This window comes from Microcaecilia unicolor, chromosome 2 (assembly GCF_901765095.1).
Source record: "Microcaecilia unicolor chromosome 2, aMicUni1.1, whole genome shotgun sequence".
NCBI classification, from domain to species: domain Eukaryota; kingdom Metazoa; phylum Chordata; class Amphibia; order Gymnophiona; family Siphonopidae; genus Microcaecilia; species Microcaecilia unicolor.
The window spans coordinates 242,815,163-242,830,697 of record NC_044032.1 but is presented as its reverse complement, the minus strand read 5'-3'; the positions used below and the strand labels follow the sequence as shown (position 1 = coordinate 242,830,697).

General features: G+C 42.0%; 1 protein-coding gene across 2 annotated transcripts in view; it reads right to left on the bottom strand.

Moving 5' to 3' along the window:
- The window catches only part of MAMDC2 (MAM domain containing 2), a 207,194-nt gene that overhangs the window by 109,017 nt on the left and 82,642 nt on the right, over positions 1-15,535 (bottom strand). For both annotated transcript variants that reach the window (XM_030193853.1, XM_030193854.1), the window contains exons 3-4: positions 8,684-8,955; positions 722-806 (exon numbers count right to left, since the gene is read on the bottom strand). In XM_030193853.1, the coding sequence (XP_030049713.1) occupies positions 722-806; positions 8,684-8,955 (357 nt within the window). The remainder of the gene's footprint in view (positions 1-721; positions 807-8,683; positions 8,956-15,535) is intronic.

The window sequence follows — 15,535 nt, the reverse complement described above, 5'->3', positions numbered from 1 at the left end:
AGCTTCATATTTTGCACAGTAGATGGGGAAATATTTCTGGTGTAGTACATAAGCAAGAGTCTGGATCCTTGGGGTTTCAGTTTAATTTTTGTCTGTGTATTTCTATTTTTAGTTTGTGGTTACTTAATTTCTGTTTGTGTGTGTGTGTATATGTGTGTCCAAAGCTGGATGGCATTTCTATGTAAGGATCTGTAGTCATCTGGATGGTTTGGTTTTCCCCAAAAGGTGCACTGATATCCTAGGGCCCACGACACATTTGTCCTTCATATGTGAATTTTGGAAGTTAGTGTTGTAATCATAGCTTTGCTGTATAGGTCTTGACAGACTTTTCTTGAAGAGGATTGTATTTTACAATATGCTTGGTACTGAGAGGGTTTATGTTGTTGTTACTGAGATGACACTAGAATCAGACTTTTTTTTTTGTATGGTATGATTTATATGGAAAAGAAAGCCCACTGATGTTTTAACAGTTTTTTACATCGACCTACACAAGAATTCTAAAATGTTATTTGTCCCACCATACATACACTGATTCTCATTGGTGTCACCCTTCCTGTTACTACCTGCTCCATAGAAAGCTCTATTGGATAACGGAAAAAATTACTTTACCCCTCTTTGGAGAAATTCCTGCATACACCCATGCCTAGCGTGCACTATCTGTCACAGGCCACACAGAAATACTTTTTTTACCCTCACATCTAAAATGAAAGGCTATACTTACCAATGCAGTATTCAGTAGTTAATTTTATCTCAAAGATTGCTATGCTGGCTGCTGTGCCTTCTCCTAGTATACCCTCCAGTACAATCTAGACAGGGAGGTAAATACAGGAGAATTATGGAAGACAATTTACTTACCTGCATCAGTTGATCTCCATGGACAGCAGGATATCAGTCCTCACAACTAAGTGATGTCATTCGACAGAGACCATACAGAAAAAAAGATTTCTCCAAGAAGAAAAATTCTGAAAGCCTCTGAGAAACCCAACCGCACATGTGTGCCAATTCCCACCCTATGTCATTGCACAGGACTTCCTCAGACTTTACAAAAACTAGTTTACGATATAACTGCAAGGGGAGGAGGGTAGTATGTGAGGTGTTCCATGGAGAACACTTGTTACAGCTAAGGAACATGGTTTTCTCCAAGAACAAGCAGGATAACAAGTTGTCATAGATAGGACTATAGTCATTTACAGTGGAATTACCATGATTGAACCTTGAAGTGATCGTCCAGGATCAGACCTATGTGGGCATAAGTGAAAAAGATGCAGTCTGCTAGTCAACTAGATAATGTATGCTTGGAGAGTCAAAAGAAATAAAATAAACTGGGTGAACTTTCTAAAGGTTTTAGTTCATTCCAAGTAAAAGATCATTTGCAATTCAAAGTTGTAAAATACATTCACCACTGTGGGCATAGGGCCAAGGAAATATTTTGGAAGAACAACTGAATGGTTAAGGTGGTAATCCAATACCAACATAGAAAGGAAAGTTGGATGAGGGCACAGAACCACCCTATTGCAGAAAAGACTGGTATAATGTGGCTCAGTCACTAGAGCCTGAAGTTCATTAACCCTGAATGCTGAAGTGACTGCCACCAAAAATAAGACCTTTCAGGGCAGGTACTTCAGGTCACAGGAGTCTTGTGACTCAAATAGAGCTTTCAGCAGCTAGGTAAGTACAAAGCTGAGGTTCCAAGGCACAATGTGTCTATTTGGGAGGCTTCATCAGAAGCAAACCCTGCATAAAGAAAATGACTAGAGGCTGTACAGGATGGGTTCACCTTCCACATGGTGCTGATAAGCACCAATTGCACTGAGGTGAACCCCAACAGGATTGTTTTTTTAAATCCAACTCAGAGATATGTAAAAGATATTCAAGGATTTTTTTGTGGGGGGTAGGAGAAGGGGTCTAGGAAAATGGGTCTACAGCCTTCTGTTACACCAGACAGCAAACCTCTTCCACTTAAAACCATAAGACCATGTAGTGGAGTCTCCCAGAAGTCTGGAGGACCTGAAATACGCTGTCAGGTAAATTTAGGATAGCCAAGGTTATTCTCTTAAAATTAAGACTGTAAGGGTGATGGACTTGATGATGAGAGTCAACACTGTTCCCTAGCCCTGCATGATCAGCACTGGGGAATCCCTTACCCCTCTGTTTATAAAGCTGGGCTAGTGGCTGCCAGTGCAGTAATGCCGTCACAGCCCATTCACTTTCTAAACAGTGGGATTAGTCTGATGGATCTCCTTATAGACAAAACTCAAAGGAAAGGGAACCAGACTTGTCTTGGCCAATAGTGCTCTATGAGAACCATGATCCTCCATTCCTGTCTGAATTTTAGGGGAGTTTTTGCTATGTGCAGTATAAAAGGATCTGTGTACTAAAGATCCCGTTCTCCAAATCAGGAGGAAAGCATCCAAGAATAGCCTGTTGTCTGTCTCTGTATAATTCTGTTATAAAATACTAGTGTTCTGCTATTTTATAACCTTGTTTTTCTGAAGAGATACAAACAGGTCCATTTTTGGTGTTCCTAAATCATTTTTGCTACTCCTGAGACCAGAAACCACTCATGCGTTTGAAGTATTCAACTCAATTTGTCATTGTCATCCCATGGAGATGGTCCAGTTCTACTACCTGACAGTATGCTAAAACAGAAGGTACCTTGCTTGCTTATAAAACACATAACTACTGGTTTGTCCATCTGGACTAGGATTATTTTGTTGGCTAACTGATCTCTTAAAGCCCTTAGAGCACACCATACAGCTCTTGTCTAGAAAACTGAGCTGACAGAGATTTTACCTGGAGAAACCAGGGACCTTTAGTGTGAAGCCCATTTACATGGTCTCCCCAGCCCTAGTCATCTGTGATGAGAACAATTTGAATAGGAGGCATTTGGAAGGATACTCCTTTTGCCAGATTGGAGTCATACATTCACCAAGACAGAATCCCTCAGAATATTTCTGATGCAGCCTATGCCCTGCAAGCCCTGAGTGGCCTCAAGCTCCATTGTGACTGTCTCATTCTGAGATGTGTTGCGGATTTACATGTACTGTTGAGGCAATGTGGTCCAACAATCTCAACATGCTCCAAGCTGATATCTGCTGACTGTCAAAGATCTGTTGAACTACAGTCACCAAAGTAGTAGCCTTATCTAGTGGGAGGAAGACTCTCATTTAAGTCATGTCTAGCAGAGCTCCTATGATTTCCAGTTGAAGTGATGGGCTCAAATGCAACTCTGGGTAGTTTACCATGAATCCTTGTAATTCTAGCATCTAGATGGTTAACCCCATGATTCTTTGGGCTCCTTCCGGAGATGGGATTTTGACCAACCAATCATCTAGATAGAGAGCACATGCACTCGCAGTTTGCAAAGGCACATGGTGACCGCAGCTGGACATTTCATGAACATGCAAGGAGCTGACACAAGGCTAAGATGTATCTCTATGTGAATATATGCCTCCTTGAAGATTTGAAAGGAAGGAAATCAAAGTACCCTGAACCAAAAATCTGTTCAAAGCCCATAGCTCTATGATGGTACTGAATCTCCGTTTTCTTTGTGACCAGAAAACACATGGAGTAAAATGTCTACCTTCTTTGCCTTGGTGCAATCGGTTTGACCATACTGATCTCCAAGAAGGAAGAGAGCTCCTTGGTAAATATTTCCTGATTTTGAGTTTAAAAAAAGATATTCTTAGTAGGCAATTTGGAGGAATTTCAAATATGCAAGACGGATATTATGAGTTTAAGTATACAAGGGATATTATATTTTTTATTGCAGAGATCTATTGTTTAGAAAATGTGTGTGTATTAGAGAACTCTCGTATTTTTTACAGACATAATAAGTAAGATGAAGGACAGGTATGGGTTTATATTTTATGGTTGTTACTATGTTTCTCAATGCCTTGAGAAATAGTGATTAAGACTTGTTATAAACTAAATTATTTTAGGTTGTAAACACTGATAAAATACCCTGTGAGAGAGTCTGTAGGAAATTATTGCCCCTGTTAACAGCATTCTCTCACAGTTACAGTGCCACCTTAAGAGGCAGGATATAGAGCAGGGAAGAGATGACTAAGCAGGTGAAGAGCAGGGAGGGTATATGGTCAAGACAGGATAAAAACCCTCTGCATAGATTAGTTAGGGAGACCTAGAGGACAGAAGAGAAGCCCTCCACCCTACGACTCCATCACAGAAGTGTAAGCTCTAGAAGCACTAATCAGATAGGCCAAGTTTATCTTGGGACCCTGCTGAAATTATAACGTTTGAACTGAAGGCCAAGCCTGGCCAATTGTATTGCATTTTGAAAGACAGAACTGTAACTCTGGGATTCTTAGCCAGAAGCAAGTCATTTATGCTACTTTTCAAGAGACAGATTAGTGCACGCTGTAGCCCTGCAGCCACGGGAGATAGGTTTTTGAACAAAAGAACTACTTTTTGGTGTGTTTATTTTCTCCTAACCTATCAGAGGAAGAGATCATCTCTTTTTCTATTCTTAAATAAATTGGTTTATTTCACTTTTTAAACCTCTCTGTGGCTGTGTTATTCAAGAGTCCAGGCCTACCCTTGCTCATGCTACTACATACCCCAATGCAAAAAATAATAATAATTATAATAATTAAAAAATTTATATATATATATAATTAATTAAAAATTATAATAGGTACTGTATGTGACACTCCAAGCGAGGGTGGGCCTGTGGAACAACATAGCAGGACAAGGGATATAAGTGAAAACATGTGTTTTATTTAGTTTAATCCTGAGGCCTGTTACCTCACAGGATCAGGAACAAAAGACAGAAGCCTCTGTAGTTGAATAAGCAGTCTTAAGCAGGCCTCAGGCTAGCATGGCATTTATGTGGCTGGTAAGGAAGTCCTGCCCCGAACACAGCCTGGGAGTCTTTCTTGGTTCTTCTCCATCTACTAGAGTCTAGCTCCAGCTAGACCTCGGAGCAAGGCTTGTCAGTCTCAAACAAGAAGCAAAAGCGGTTTACCTCAGCCAGTTTACAATTTTTAATCACAGGTGGTAGCATACACTGGGACTTCGATTTCTTCTTCTCTCTGGGACTCCTTAACCTCAGTCAGATCCTGTCTTATATAATTCCTGGTTTTGGCACCACCTTCCTCCCAGCTCACTTCCTCTCATGTGGGACTAGTGTTCTTAGGGTGGCTCAGGCTGTCTATGGGACTATTCTTAAGGGTGACGGGCAGAGTTCTATAAACCCTATCACAAGGTATAAATGGATAAGATCCACAAAATAAGTACATAAGTATACAAGTATTGCCATACTGGGACAGAACAAAGGTCCATCAAGCCCAACATCCTGTTTCCAACAGTGGCCAATCCAGGACACAAATACCTGGCAAGATCCCAAAAAAGTACAAAACATTTTATGCTGCTTATCCCAGAAATAGTGGATTTTCCCCAAGTCCAATTTAATAATGGTCTATGGACATTAGGAAGCCATCCAAACCTTTTTTAAACTCTGCTAAGCTAACTGCCTTTACCACATTCTCTGGCAACGAATTCCAGAGTTTAATCACACGTTGAGTGAAGAAAAATTTTCTCCAATTTGTTTTAAATTTACTACTTTGTAGCTTCATCGCATGCCCCCTAGATTTTTTTTAATAAGCTTAAAGAACCTCTAATTAACTGGAAAATAAACACCTAAGTTGGTGATATTCAGTGGGACTTACCAGATAGAGATGGCTCCTACCTGGATAAGTCTTGCTCACAGGGCTTCTATACAGATTGTCAGCTGAATTATCCAGAAAATGCCACTGGAGATCTACACAGACTGCCTTGCTACTATCTGGGCAGTGGTGGGATAGACTAGAGAGAGCTGGGAGTTCCCCAACTAGTGGTGATATTCAGTACTGAGTAACTATCCAGATAAAGTTAGGACGGCAAAAAGGCTGTCCTATCTTTATTGGGGTAGTTGTCCAGGATGAATGCCGGCAACTGCTTTAAACCTGGATATTTATCATTGTTACTGGGTATAACTACTCCATGGGAGCCGGTATTTTAAAAAATGCTGACTTTCCTGGGCTGAAGATTTCTCCCTACTTTAAAATTTATAAACACTTAAGAATAGAAGCCCTACCCATGAAGAGCTGGTGGGAAGATATGCAGGAAGAGAGCATAGCATTCTGAAATACTTTCTTTCCATGAGAAGTCAATATCCTTACATTTCTCCTCAGGAGCACTGAAGAGTACAACTTGGAACTTAACTCTTGAGAGCAGATCTGAGTAGCATGGATTAGTATGGAAGCTGTTGTTTCTACAGTATGGGAGCCGTCTGGAACCTACACACTTGAACCCCTCAATAGTCAATGCTATTTAACCAGCCAGAACAGCTGCTGACCGGTTAAATAATGCTTAACTGGCTATCTGCCAATATTCAGCGGGGGGATAACCGGCTATCCCCTACTGAATATCCCCAGGTAACAGCTCGCAGATAGCCAGTTATATTGTGTGATATAACCGGCTAGCCACTGATTTTTAAAGTGAGTTTAGTGGCCATATTTGGCCATGTGAAACGTAGAATATCTTTGGGCAGTTTCAAGATAACCAGCTAAGTCTGAATATCGACTTAGCCGGTTATCTTAAACCAGCCAAAAATAAACTGGATATTCAATGCCGGTCACCAGAAACGGCCTGGCACTGAATATCCATGTTCAGCACTGACCGTGGGAGTTAGCCAGTCTAATTAGTGCAGTCTGAAAACTGGTGTTTGAGTCTTCTTCACTGCATGCACAGACAGGGGATTTCCCACATTCTCATCTGAACATCATTCAAGTTTATGTGAATGGTCACTGTCAGAGCTTCCTAAGATGTGGTGAAGGAACTGGAAGATGTCCAATTGTTCCACCTTCAATTTCTCCTTCATTTCTAACTTAAATGGACTAGCATCTGACATTTTCCTGATAAAGTTGGCAAAGGAGTGGTCCTCTGATGGAGACTTTCTCTTTTCATGGAGAGGAAAGCAATCCAATGGTATGCCAGTTCAACTTTCCTCTTCAGAAATCTACAACCTGAAAAGGAGAATCCCTTGAGTGAACTGAATCAGATTCAGAAAAGTACACTGAGGAGAACATCTGGGTCTGAGCTTAACTAGAACCCAATGCCTCAGTGGAGACATCCCTCAATCGATGGCATGTAGATGTACTCCTGTACCTCAAAGAAGCTTCCTCCTCCAATGTGCTGAACACAGACACTGGCATGGGTAACACCAACTTCGAGGCATTCAGAGACCTCGTAATTAATGAACCACCTGCAGGAAGATGGGTTTCAAGGATCAGTTCTACAAGCCTCTGTATAGACAAAAAATTATGTTGAAGCTGAGGCATCCTTTCGTTGATCTTCTGAGTGAGCTCTTTTCAAAGATTGCAGATCTCAAGGTCAAATGGGAAGCAGTATGTGAGTTCATGTCCTCCTGAATCACTGAGGAAGTTGAGAAGACCTCTATCTAGGGACACCTTGTAGTTTCAGTGGTTGCCAGAATCGTGGTAGTCTCAACATCACACCCCAAGAGGGTCAGACATTGGTGCTTCTGAACTTCCATTCGACGCTCAACATCGGAAACCCTCAGCATCCTCCTTTTTGCATGAGAATTGGTTGACGTCTATTCCCAAAGGCCTCTATTGATGCTTGATGAAGAGAATGATCGATGCATTTTCAATGCTGATGCATCCCCAATATTCACTGCAGCTCCTGGACCAATGTCTCTAATGCTAATATTGATGGACTGAACTGAGAACTGAAGAGCTTTTCACACTGCTCTTTATGGCTATGAATTCCTCTGTCATCTGTAGACATAGGTGACATTGAGAAGGATCATGATTGGGCCCCAGGCACTGCAAGCACTGGTTGTAGATATCTGTCTTGGATATGGTCTTGCTGCACCATCCACATTTCTTTAAGCTGTCGAGGACTATATTTTGTAATATATTACTGAAAAAATGGACACAACAAAATCAAATGATTTGATTTTTGAAAAATAGGCCCTGGTCAAGTCGCTCGGCTCCCAGAAGAGGGAGGCAAAAGGCAAGCATGCAAAAAAAGAAAAACTGAAAGCAACCAAAAAAAACCACCAAAACCCAACTTAGGATGCAAATGGGCTAGAAGTTCCTATTTGAAGAAGCACTAAAAAAAAAAAAAAAAAACACCCATTAAAAAAAAAACAGGAAAGTAGAAAAGAGAAAACTAAACTGTGAAGAAAATTCAACAGAGCGTCATATTGGTTCTGTGGCAAAATGAATACTGAGCGGTCCCATGCAACAACACAGACTGAGAATTGGCACATACATAACATCATCCATCTGTGAGGACCTGCTTTCCTCCGTGCCCTCAGAGAAACAAGATGATCACTTTTAAGACCTTGCCATTCACATTGATTACCTATTGTTTTTGAAGCCATTAGGCATGAGTAGCTGAAAGAAAAATACTCTGTCTTTAAGAAAATATCTAAATAGATTTAGCTACTAATTATACTAAAACCAATGTTGTCATTCTTTATTCAGGCTTATATTTTGTTAATTTCCACAAGTTTGCAGAAATCTCTTAAGCATGACAATAGAACTCCAAAGAGACAGTTCAACATAACATTTTTAATAAAGAAAGAAAGCCAGTGAACTCTACAGCTCTAAGCAGGTGTATATAAAGTTGGTTCTTTGAACCAAAATATGCTTACCTTGAACTTTTGTGTGGTGTTTCTCAGGTCTATGCTAGATATAAGCCAGCTGTCTGAGAATTCCTTGGATGACCAAAGCAAGTAATCAAAGCTCTTTCCTTCTGGCCTCACATACACGTTTAGCTTGCTAGGTTGAGATGTAATGGAATCTGAACCAGAAATCTGATAAATTAACCTAATGCAGGACCAGTCCTCAGGCTGTAGGTCAGGGCTGACAAGCACTGCTTTCTCTCCTTCAATTCCAAAGGATGTATCCACAGAAATATAATGACCTTGAGCATAAAAAAATAATAATTAAAAGATATAAGGTGAGCTACAAAAGATATATCTACAGAAATGTAATGACTTTCAAAATACATAGGGCTGCATTTCAACTAAAATGTTAATCATGCAATTAAAATGTTTTTATTGCGATTAATCATGCGATTAAAAGATGCATGCTAGCATCTTATTTCTGTCCTCTGTCCTTCCTCCCTTCCCTCCGTCCCCCCAGTTCAACATCTCTCCATCCCTCCCCCCCCCCCCAACCTAGGTCAAACATCTCTACTTTTCTTCTCTCCTGCCCCCATGGGTCCAACATTGCTCTCTCTCTCTGCTCCCTGCCTCTTTCCCAGGTTCAAAATCACTCTCTCTGCTCCCCCACCCCACTGGGCACAACATCTCTCCCTCTCTCTCCTCCCTTTCCACCCCCAGGTCTAACTTCTTTCTCTGCTCCCCCTGTCCAACATTGCTCTCTCTGCTTCCCCACTTCCTGGGTCCAATATTGCTCTCTCTCTGCTCTCCTCTGTCCAATCTCTCTCTCTCTCTCTGCTCCCCTACCTTCAACATTGCTCTCTCTGCTTCCCCACTCCCTGGGCCCAATACTGCTCTCTCTCTGCTCCTCCTCCCCACTTCAGGTCTAGCATTGCTCTCACATTGTTCCTTCACTCCCATGGGTCCAACATCACTCCCTTTCTTCCTTCCCCCCACATCTTCCAACTGCTTACACAGCAGCAGCAGCTCAAGGAAGAGTCCTCCGTAATCTAGCCATCTGAAAAAAAGGAGGAATTAAGGAGGTCTTTTACTAAGGCGCGCTACTGATTTTAACGCGCGATAAAAATAGGCACACGCTAAACACTAGAGACATCCATTGGGATACATTGGTGTCTCTAGCGTCTAGCACGTACCTATTTTTAGGGCACACTAAAAACGCTAATGTGCCTTAATAAAAGACCCCCTAAGTAATTTGATTGATTTTTTTTCCCTCTGGGGTTTGGAAATTGAAAGGGTCTGACATCTCTCAACAATCATGACTTTGTACTTTCAGCAAAGTTAAAAAGATCATACATATAAACAGGTGCATCACCTTGTAGAATCGAAAACAGTAAAACTTGAATACTACTCTCGCCTTCACTGGAAGTCAGTGAAGATGTATGAAAAAATAAGAAATGTGATCAGTTTTAGATAACGAATAGCTCAACCGGTTAGCTGTATTCTGAATTGTTTGAAGTTTTCTTAATGTAACCCTAGAACAATCCAAAATGATCACATTGCAATAAAAGCAATGCCTGCACCAATACCCGAAAGTAATTTATTTTAAAAGTATTTCCATGTAATTTTATTGAGTGTCTCCCGGTCTTTGTACTTTTTGAAAGAACGAAAAATTAAATCACTTTTACCCATTCTACACCGCTCAAGATTTTATAGACCTAAATCATATCCCCCTGCAGCAGTCTCTTTCCAAGCTGAAGAGCCCTAACCTCTTTAGCCTTTCCTCATATGGGAGGAGTTCCATCCCCTTTATCATTTTGGTCGTCTTCCCTTCTTTAAACCTTGTCTAATTCTGCTATATCTTTTTAGAGATACGATGACCATAATTAAACACAATAGTCAAGGTGAAGTCGAACCATGGAGCCATACAGAGGCATTATAATATTCTAGGTCTTATTTTGCATCCCTTTTCTAATAATTCCTAGCATCCTGTTTGCCTTTTTGGCTGCACACTGGGCATAAGATTTCACCATATTGTCTACAATGACACCTAGTTCTTTTTCTTGAGTGCTGATTCCTAAAGTGGACCCTAGCATCGGGTAACTATGATTCGGATTATTCTTCCCAATGTGCATCACTTTGCATTTGTCCACATTAAATTTAATCTTCCATTTGGATGCCCAGAGTTCCAGTTTCCTAAGGTTTTTCTACAATTTTTCACAATCTGCATGTGTTCTTGACAACTTTGAATAATTTTGTGTCATCTGCAAATTAATCACCTCACTCGTCGTCCCGTTTTCCAGATCATTTGTAAATATGTTAAAAAGCACCAGTTCCAGTACAGATTCCTGCAGCACTCCACTATTCACCTTCCTCCACTGAGAAAAATGACCCTACCCTCTGTTTTCTGTCCAATAACCAATTCCTAATCCATACTAGAACCTTGCCTCCTATCCCATGATTTTCATTTTCTTAGGAGTCTCTCATGAGGAAATCTGTCAAAAGCTTTCTGAAAATCTAGAAACACTACATCAACTGGCTCACCTTTATCAACATGTTTATTCATGCCTTCAAAGAAATGAAGCAGATTGGTGAGGCAGTGTCATGGCTCTGCCATGCCTCTACCTGACACACCCTGACTCACCGATTTTCTCTGGGTGAGCAGGTCCTGTGACACTAATCGGGGCGGCAACCTGCCTTTCTCCTGCAGCTGCGCACCAGCAGACACTGGCCTCCTAGGGTGCGCGTGTACATCGGGCCCAGTTTTGAAGGGACTGCAGTAGGGAGCCAGGGTTGTCTTCCAAAGACAACCTGTCAGGGGGTTTTTAAGGAAGTCTCTGCCTCCCTATTGAGGCCTTTGCAAAAGGTTTCCAGCAGCTGTGCCTTGCCACTTGTGTCTCCCATTCAAGCCTAGCCTAACTTGTTCCAGTTACTGTTTTGCCTTGCCTGGTTCCTGTCTGTGCCTTGCCTGCCCAGTCCTGCCTTGTCTCCAAGGCCCAGATGCATCAACCAAACGTAAAAAAAGCAAAATCGTTAAAGCCATTACCGAATTTTAAAAAACGAACAATGCTCCAAAAAAACAAGTCGCACAAGTTCAGTGTGGTATTGTAAAGAACGATGCATCAATCCCCGTCGGTAATCGGCTCCTAAAGCATGCGCAGAGCAGCCAAGTGTTATGATGGCTGCTCTGTGCATGCCAGAAACGTAAAAAAATAAAATAAAATAAAGAAAACAACACAAACACATGGCTCCCCGCTTTCCCCTGCATGTCTCCACAAACATAAAGGATCGGGAGGGGGCAAAGGCGCTCATAAGGACCATCCTGTATGGCCGGCCTTGCCCCCCCCCCCTCCCGAGGTCGCCACTGCTCCCCGCTGCTCCGTGTGTGAATTAAAAGCTGTTAAAAATCTTAACTTTTGCAGTGCCGGGCCCCCCTCCTTTCCTGTCTCTCTCTTCTCCTTCTGTATCCAATGCTCCACCTCCTGACATCCTCCGCCTCTGTGCCCCGCCCCCCTGAGTTCGTCGTTGCTGCTCCCCCCTCCACCGGACCCCCCCCCCTCCGCCATAATGGCCGGTGCAGCGCCTCTCACCTGTGTTTGAAGGCGCTTCATGGGTTGGATCAGCTGTTCGTCGATCGCTTCTGTCTCCTCCGACGTCTTTCTCCTTCTTCTTGTGCCCACCCTTCTTGTGCCCACCCTCCTCTGACATCAGTTATCTACGTAGGTAACTAGGGCCTGTTTGCTTTTAATAAGCCTCCTACAATGATGTAGGATATGTTCACGAATTTTAGGCCATTTTTCTAATTGGAGACCCACTGTGTTTTCCAGCTTATTTCTAATCTCTGTAGGTAAGGTACCCTTAAGTAAATGGTAAAATACTGGGAGGGCATTATCAGAGTCGAATTTTTCCTCTGTCTCTTCTTTATATAGGTCTTGGAGTCTCAGTAAATAAGCCTCAATAGGTTCTGAATCCATTTCCCATCTTTGGGAAGTGATAACTGAAAAGTCTTTAAGGGTCGGATACATGGTCCGGATTTCCTGAAATACTTTGGTCTGAATTTCTGTCAAAGGGTTGCCGTCATACTGGGTATCTGTTACAAACTTTGCATATCCCGATTGAGTGAATATGTCAGTGACACTAGCGTGTGGGGTTCTGCCCAGGAGCGCTTTCATATCGCCAACTGATAGAGTAGTCCCCAGAGTAATGTCCTGTAATTTCTTCAACCATCGGTTACCTCCCTGTGCAATATCCGGGAGCTGTAGTATGAGGCTATTTAATTCAACAGCTGAAAGTGGGGTGTATTCCGTATGAGGGACACCTCCTGACATTTTATTCAGCAGGGGAAAAAGTTTCACTGATTTAAGGAGATCAATCGAGGCGGTTGGGGGAAACTGATTCGCATACTTTTTCCAAACCTGAAGACCTTGGATTAGATAGAGGGTTGTTTTCTGATCCCAATGGGGGTCGGGGTGGTCATAAATAAGATCTCTTACAAGTGAAAGCTTGTCTGATCGTAAAGATCCTTCACGTGGGAAGAGGGCGGACTGGGGCTGGAGCGCCTCAGACCATCCTGCAAGGTTGTCAACCCATGGGTGTTTTAATTACCTCTTTTTATAGACCTCTTTCTGACTCCGTCACACGGGGGACTAAAGGTACTTATTTCATATATCAGGTTCTGTATAGTTTCTCTAACCTCCATTGTCACCCAATCACAAGGTCTATTCTGGGGTGGCATTAGGAACCGTAATTAAAAACTAATTCCCATAATTACTGCTTTCTGTTTTTTTTTTCTGGATCTAGATATACTCTGGGCCATTTATGTTCCCACATAAATCTTATTAAACATCTGTCTAAGTTTCTGCAAAGACTGAGTGTCACTTGTATATGATCTACCTTGTAGGCTAAATGTAAGGTAAAGAGAAGATAGAATCAATAAAAATAAAGACAGAGATAGGTTTAGATAGATAGATACATTTTATTTCTTACCCAAACACAGGTCTTCAAGTTGATACAAATACAGACATCAGATTCTGGTTTCAGCCGCACAGGGCTTCGCCGTCTGACAGAAGCTTTGGAGAAGACTCTCAAACTAAGCCAAAATCTCCCCTCTTTTATACACAAACCTCTCCATAGAAGTGAATGGTGAGAAACCTTGCTCCTAATCTTTCTCACTTTCTGAGATCATACTTTCCCACGCGATCTGCTATCTGATGTACCCAACTCCTTCCGTTCTCAGCTACTGCTAATTATCAACATGTTTTGGGAAGCGTTGAGATAACAGTTTCACATCTTCCGGCTGCAATACTTTTCATACTTTTCATACCATCTCATGAACTCTGTATTACCTCTGTATCATTGTATACCAAAACTAATAAGCTCCATTTTATTCATCTGATCTTTCATTACAGATGCTATATTTGATTTAAAAATTGTACCAATTTGTGTCAGAAGTCATTATTCAGACCTGCTTTTTGCAGATTCTCAAATATTAAATCATTTACTTGTTGTTTGGCCTACTTAGTACTTTTTTCAGTTGTTCTAGGCTGCATAGCTTTGGCCATCACTATTCCAGTGGTAGCCTTAAAGCTAGGCCATATATTAACAGGCCCAAATGTTTATGAGGAGCCCTTTGAGATGTGCTAATCCAATAGCTCATGACATATATTTTTTCCTGGTACATCAGCTGCTGGCAGAAAGAAGAGTTGCAGGTGAGAAAGCAGAGCAATCTTTGCCTGTAGAAGTCAGTCTATTCTCTCTCCCTCTCTTAGTTCAATTTCCTCAGAGAGCAGTGCTGCTTACTTGCTTCCTTCTCTGCTGATCTTCTTCTGCAGTCAGAACCAAGGGGCACCCCTATTTGTTGGAGATTTAAAATATATTTATATTTCAAGGGGGGCCTAACATGCTTGTTTGCTTAGGGTCCACCAGGGGTTAATCCTGCCCTGCTTGTCTGCCTAGCCTTCTCTGCCTTGTGAAGTTCTAGCCTTGTCTGCCTTCTCATACCTATCCTTGTCTGCTTTATCTTGCCTAGCCTAGTCTGCTTTGTCTTAAGTCAAGTCTGGTCTGCCTTATCTTCTGCTAAGCTTTGTCTAGTACTTTGCCTTGTCTAGTACTTTGCCTAGTGTTGTGCCTAGCCTGAGTGACTCGCCTGCCATAGTCTGTACCCAGCTACGGTCCAAGGGCTCATTTCTCCTAAGTCTGTGACAAGCAACATTTCCCTTGGCTGAACCCAAGCTGACTCTGTCCCATTAAACCATGTTTGTCTACGTGTTCTGTAATTTTATTCTTTATAATAGTTTCCACTATTTTGCCCGGCACTGAAGTCATGCTTACCGGTCTGTAATTTCCCGGATCCTCATATCCACCATCCACCCAGCTATTTATATGCCTAAATGATTGAATCACCAACTACAACTGCTGACCTAACCCTTCCCTCCTTGGCAGAAGCTCCTGGAAACACATCCTCAATGCAAGAGGATATTGCATCCCCTGGTGGGCAGGTCCTGGCTACAGGATTACTTCCAGCTGCACCAGGGTGATGCTCTCCTTTTAGGAGACCTCCCTCCTCCAAGGCAGCACAGGGGCTCCCAGACTGGAGGTGGCAAGAATAAAAGCCTTTTTACTATTAGAAAACATGTCTTCCCATTAGTGCGTGGCCATTTGCATGTGAGACCTAATCAGCACCTATTTTCTGGGTAGTAAGGCTTCAAGCGCTAAATTCCTCCCTAAATGTGTGAAAACAGTCCATCCAAGACCTATTTGTTTCTGGTCCAAAAATAGATAATCAGCCACTTCAAGATATGTCAATTGTTTGGCAGTGACAGTTTTTGGCATCTCTTTGGACTTTGCATGATAGAATTCATTAAGAGGAAGAGACAAGAGATG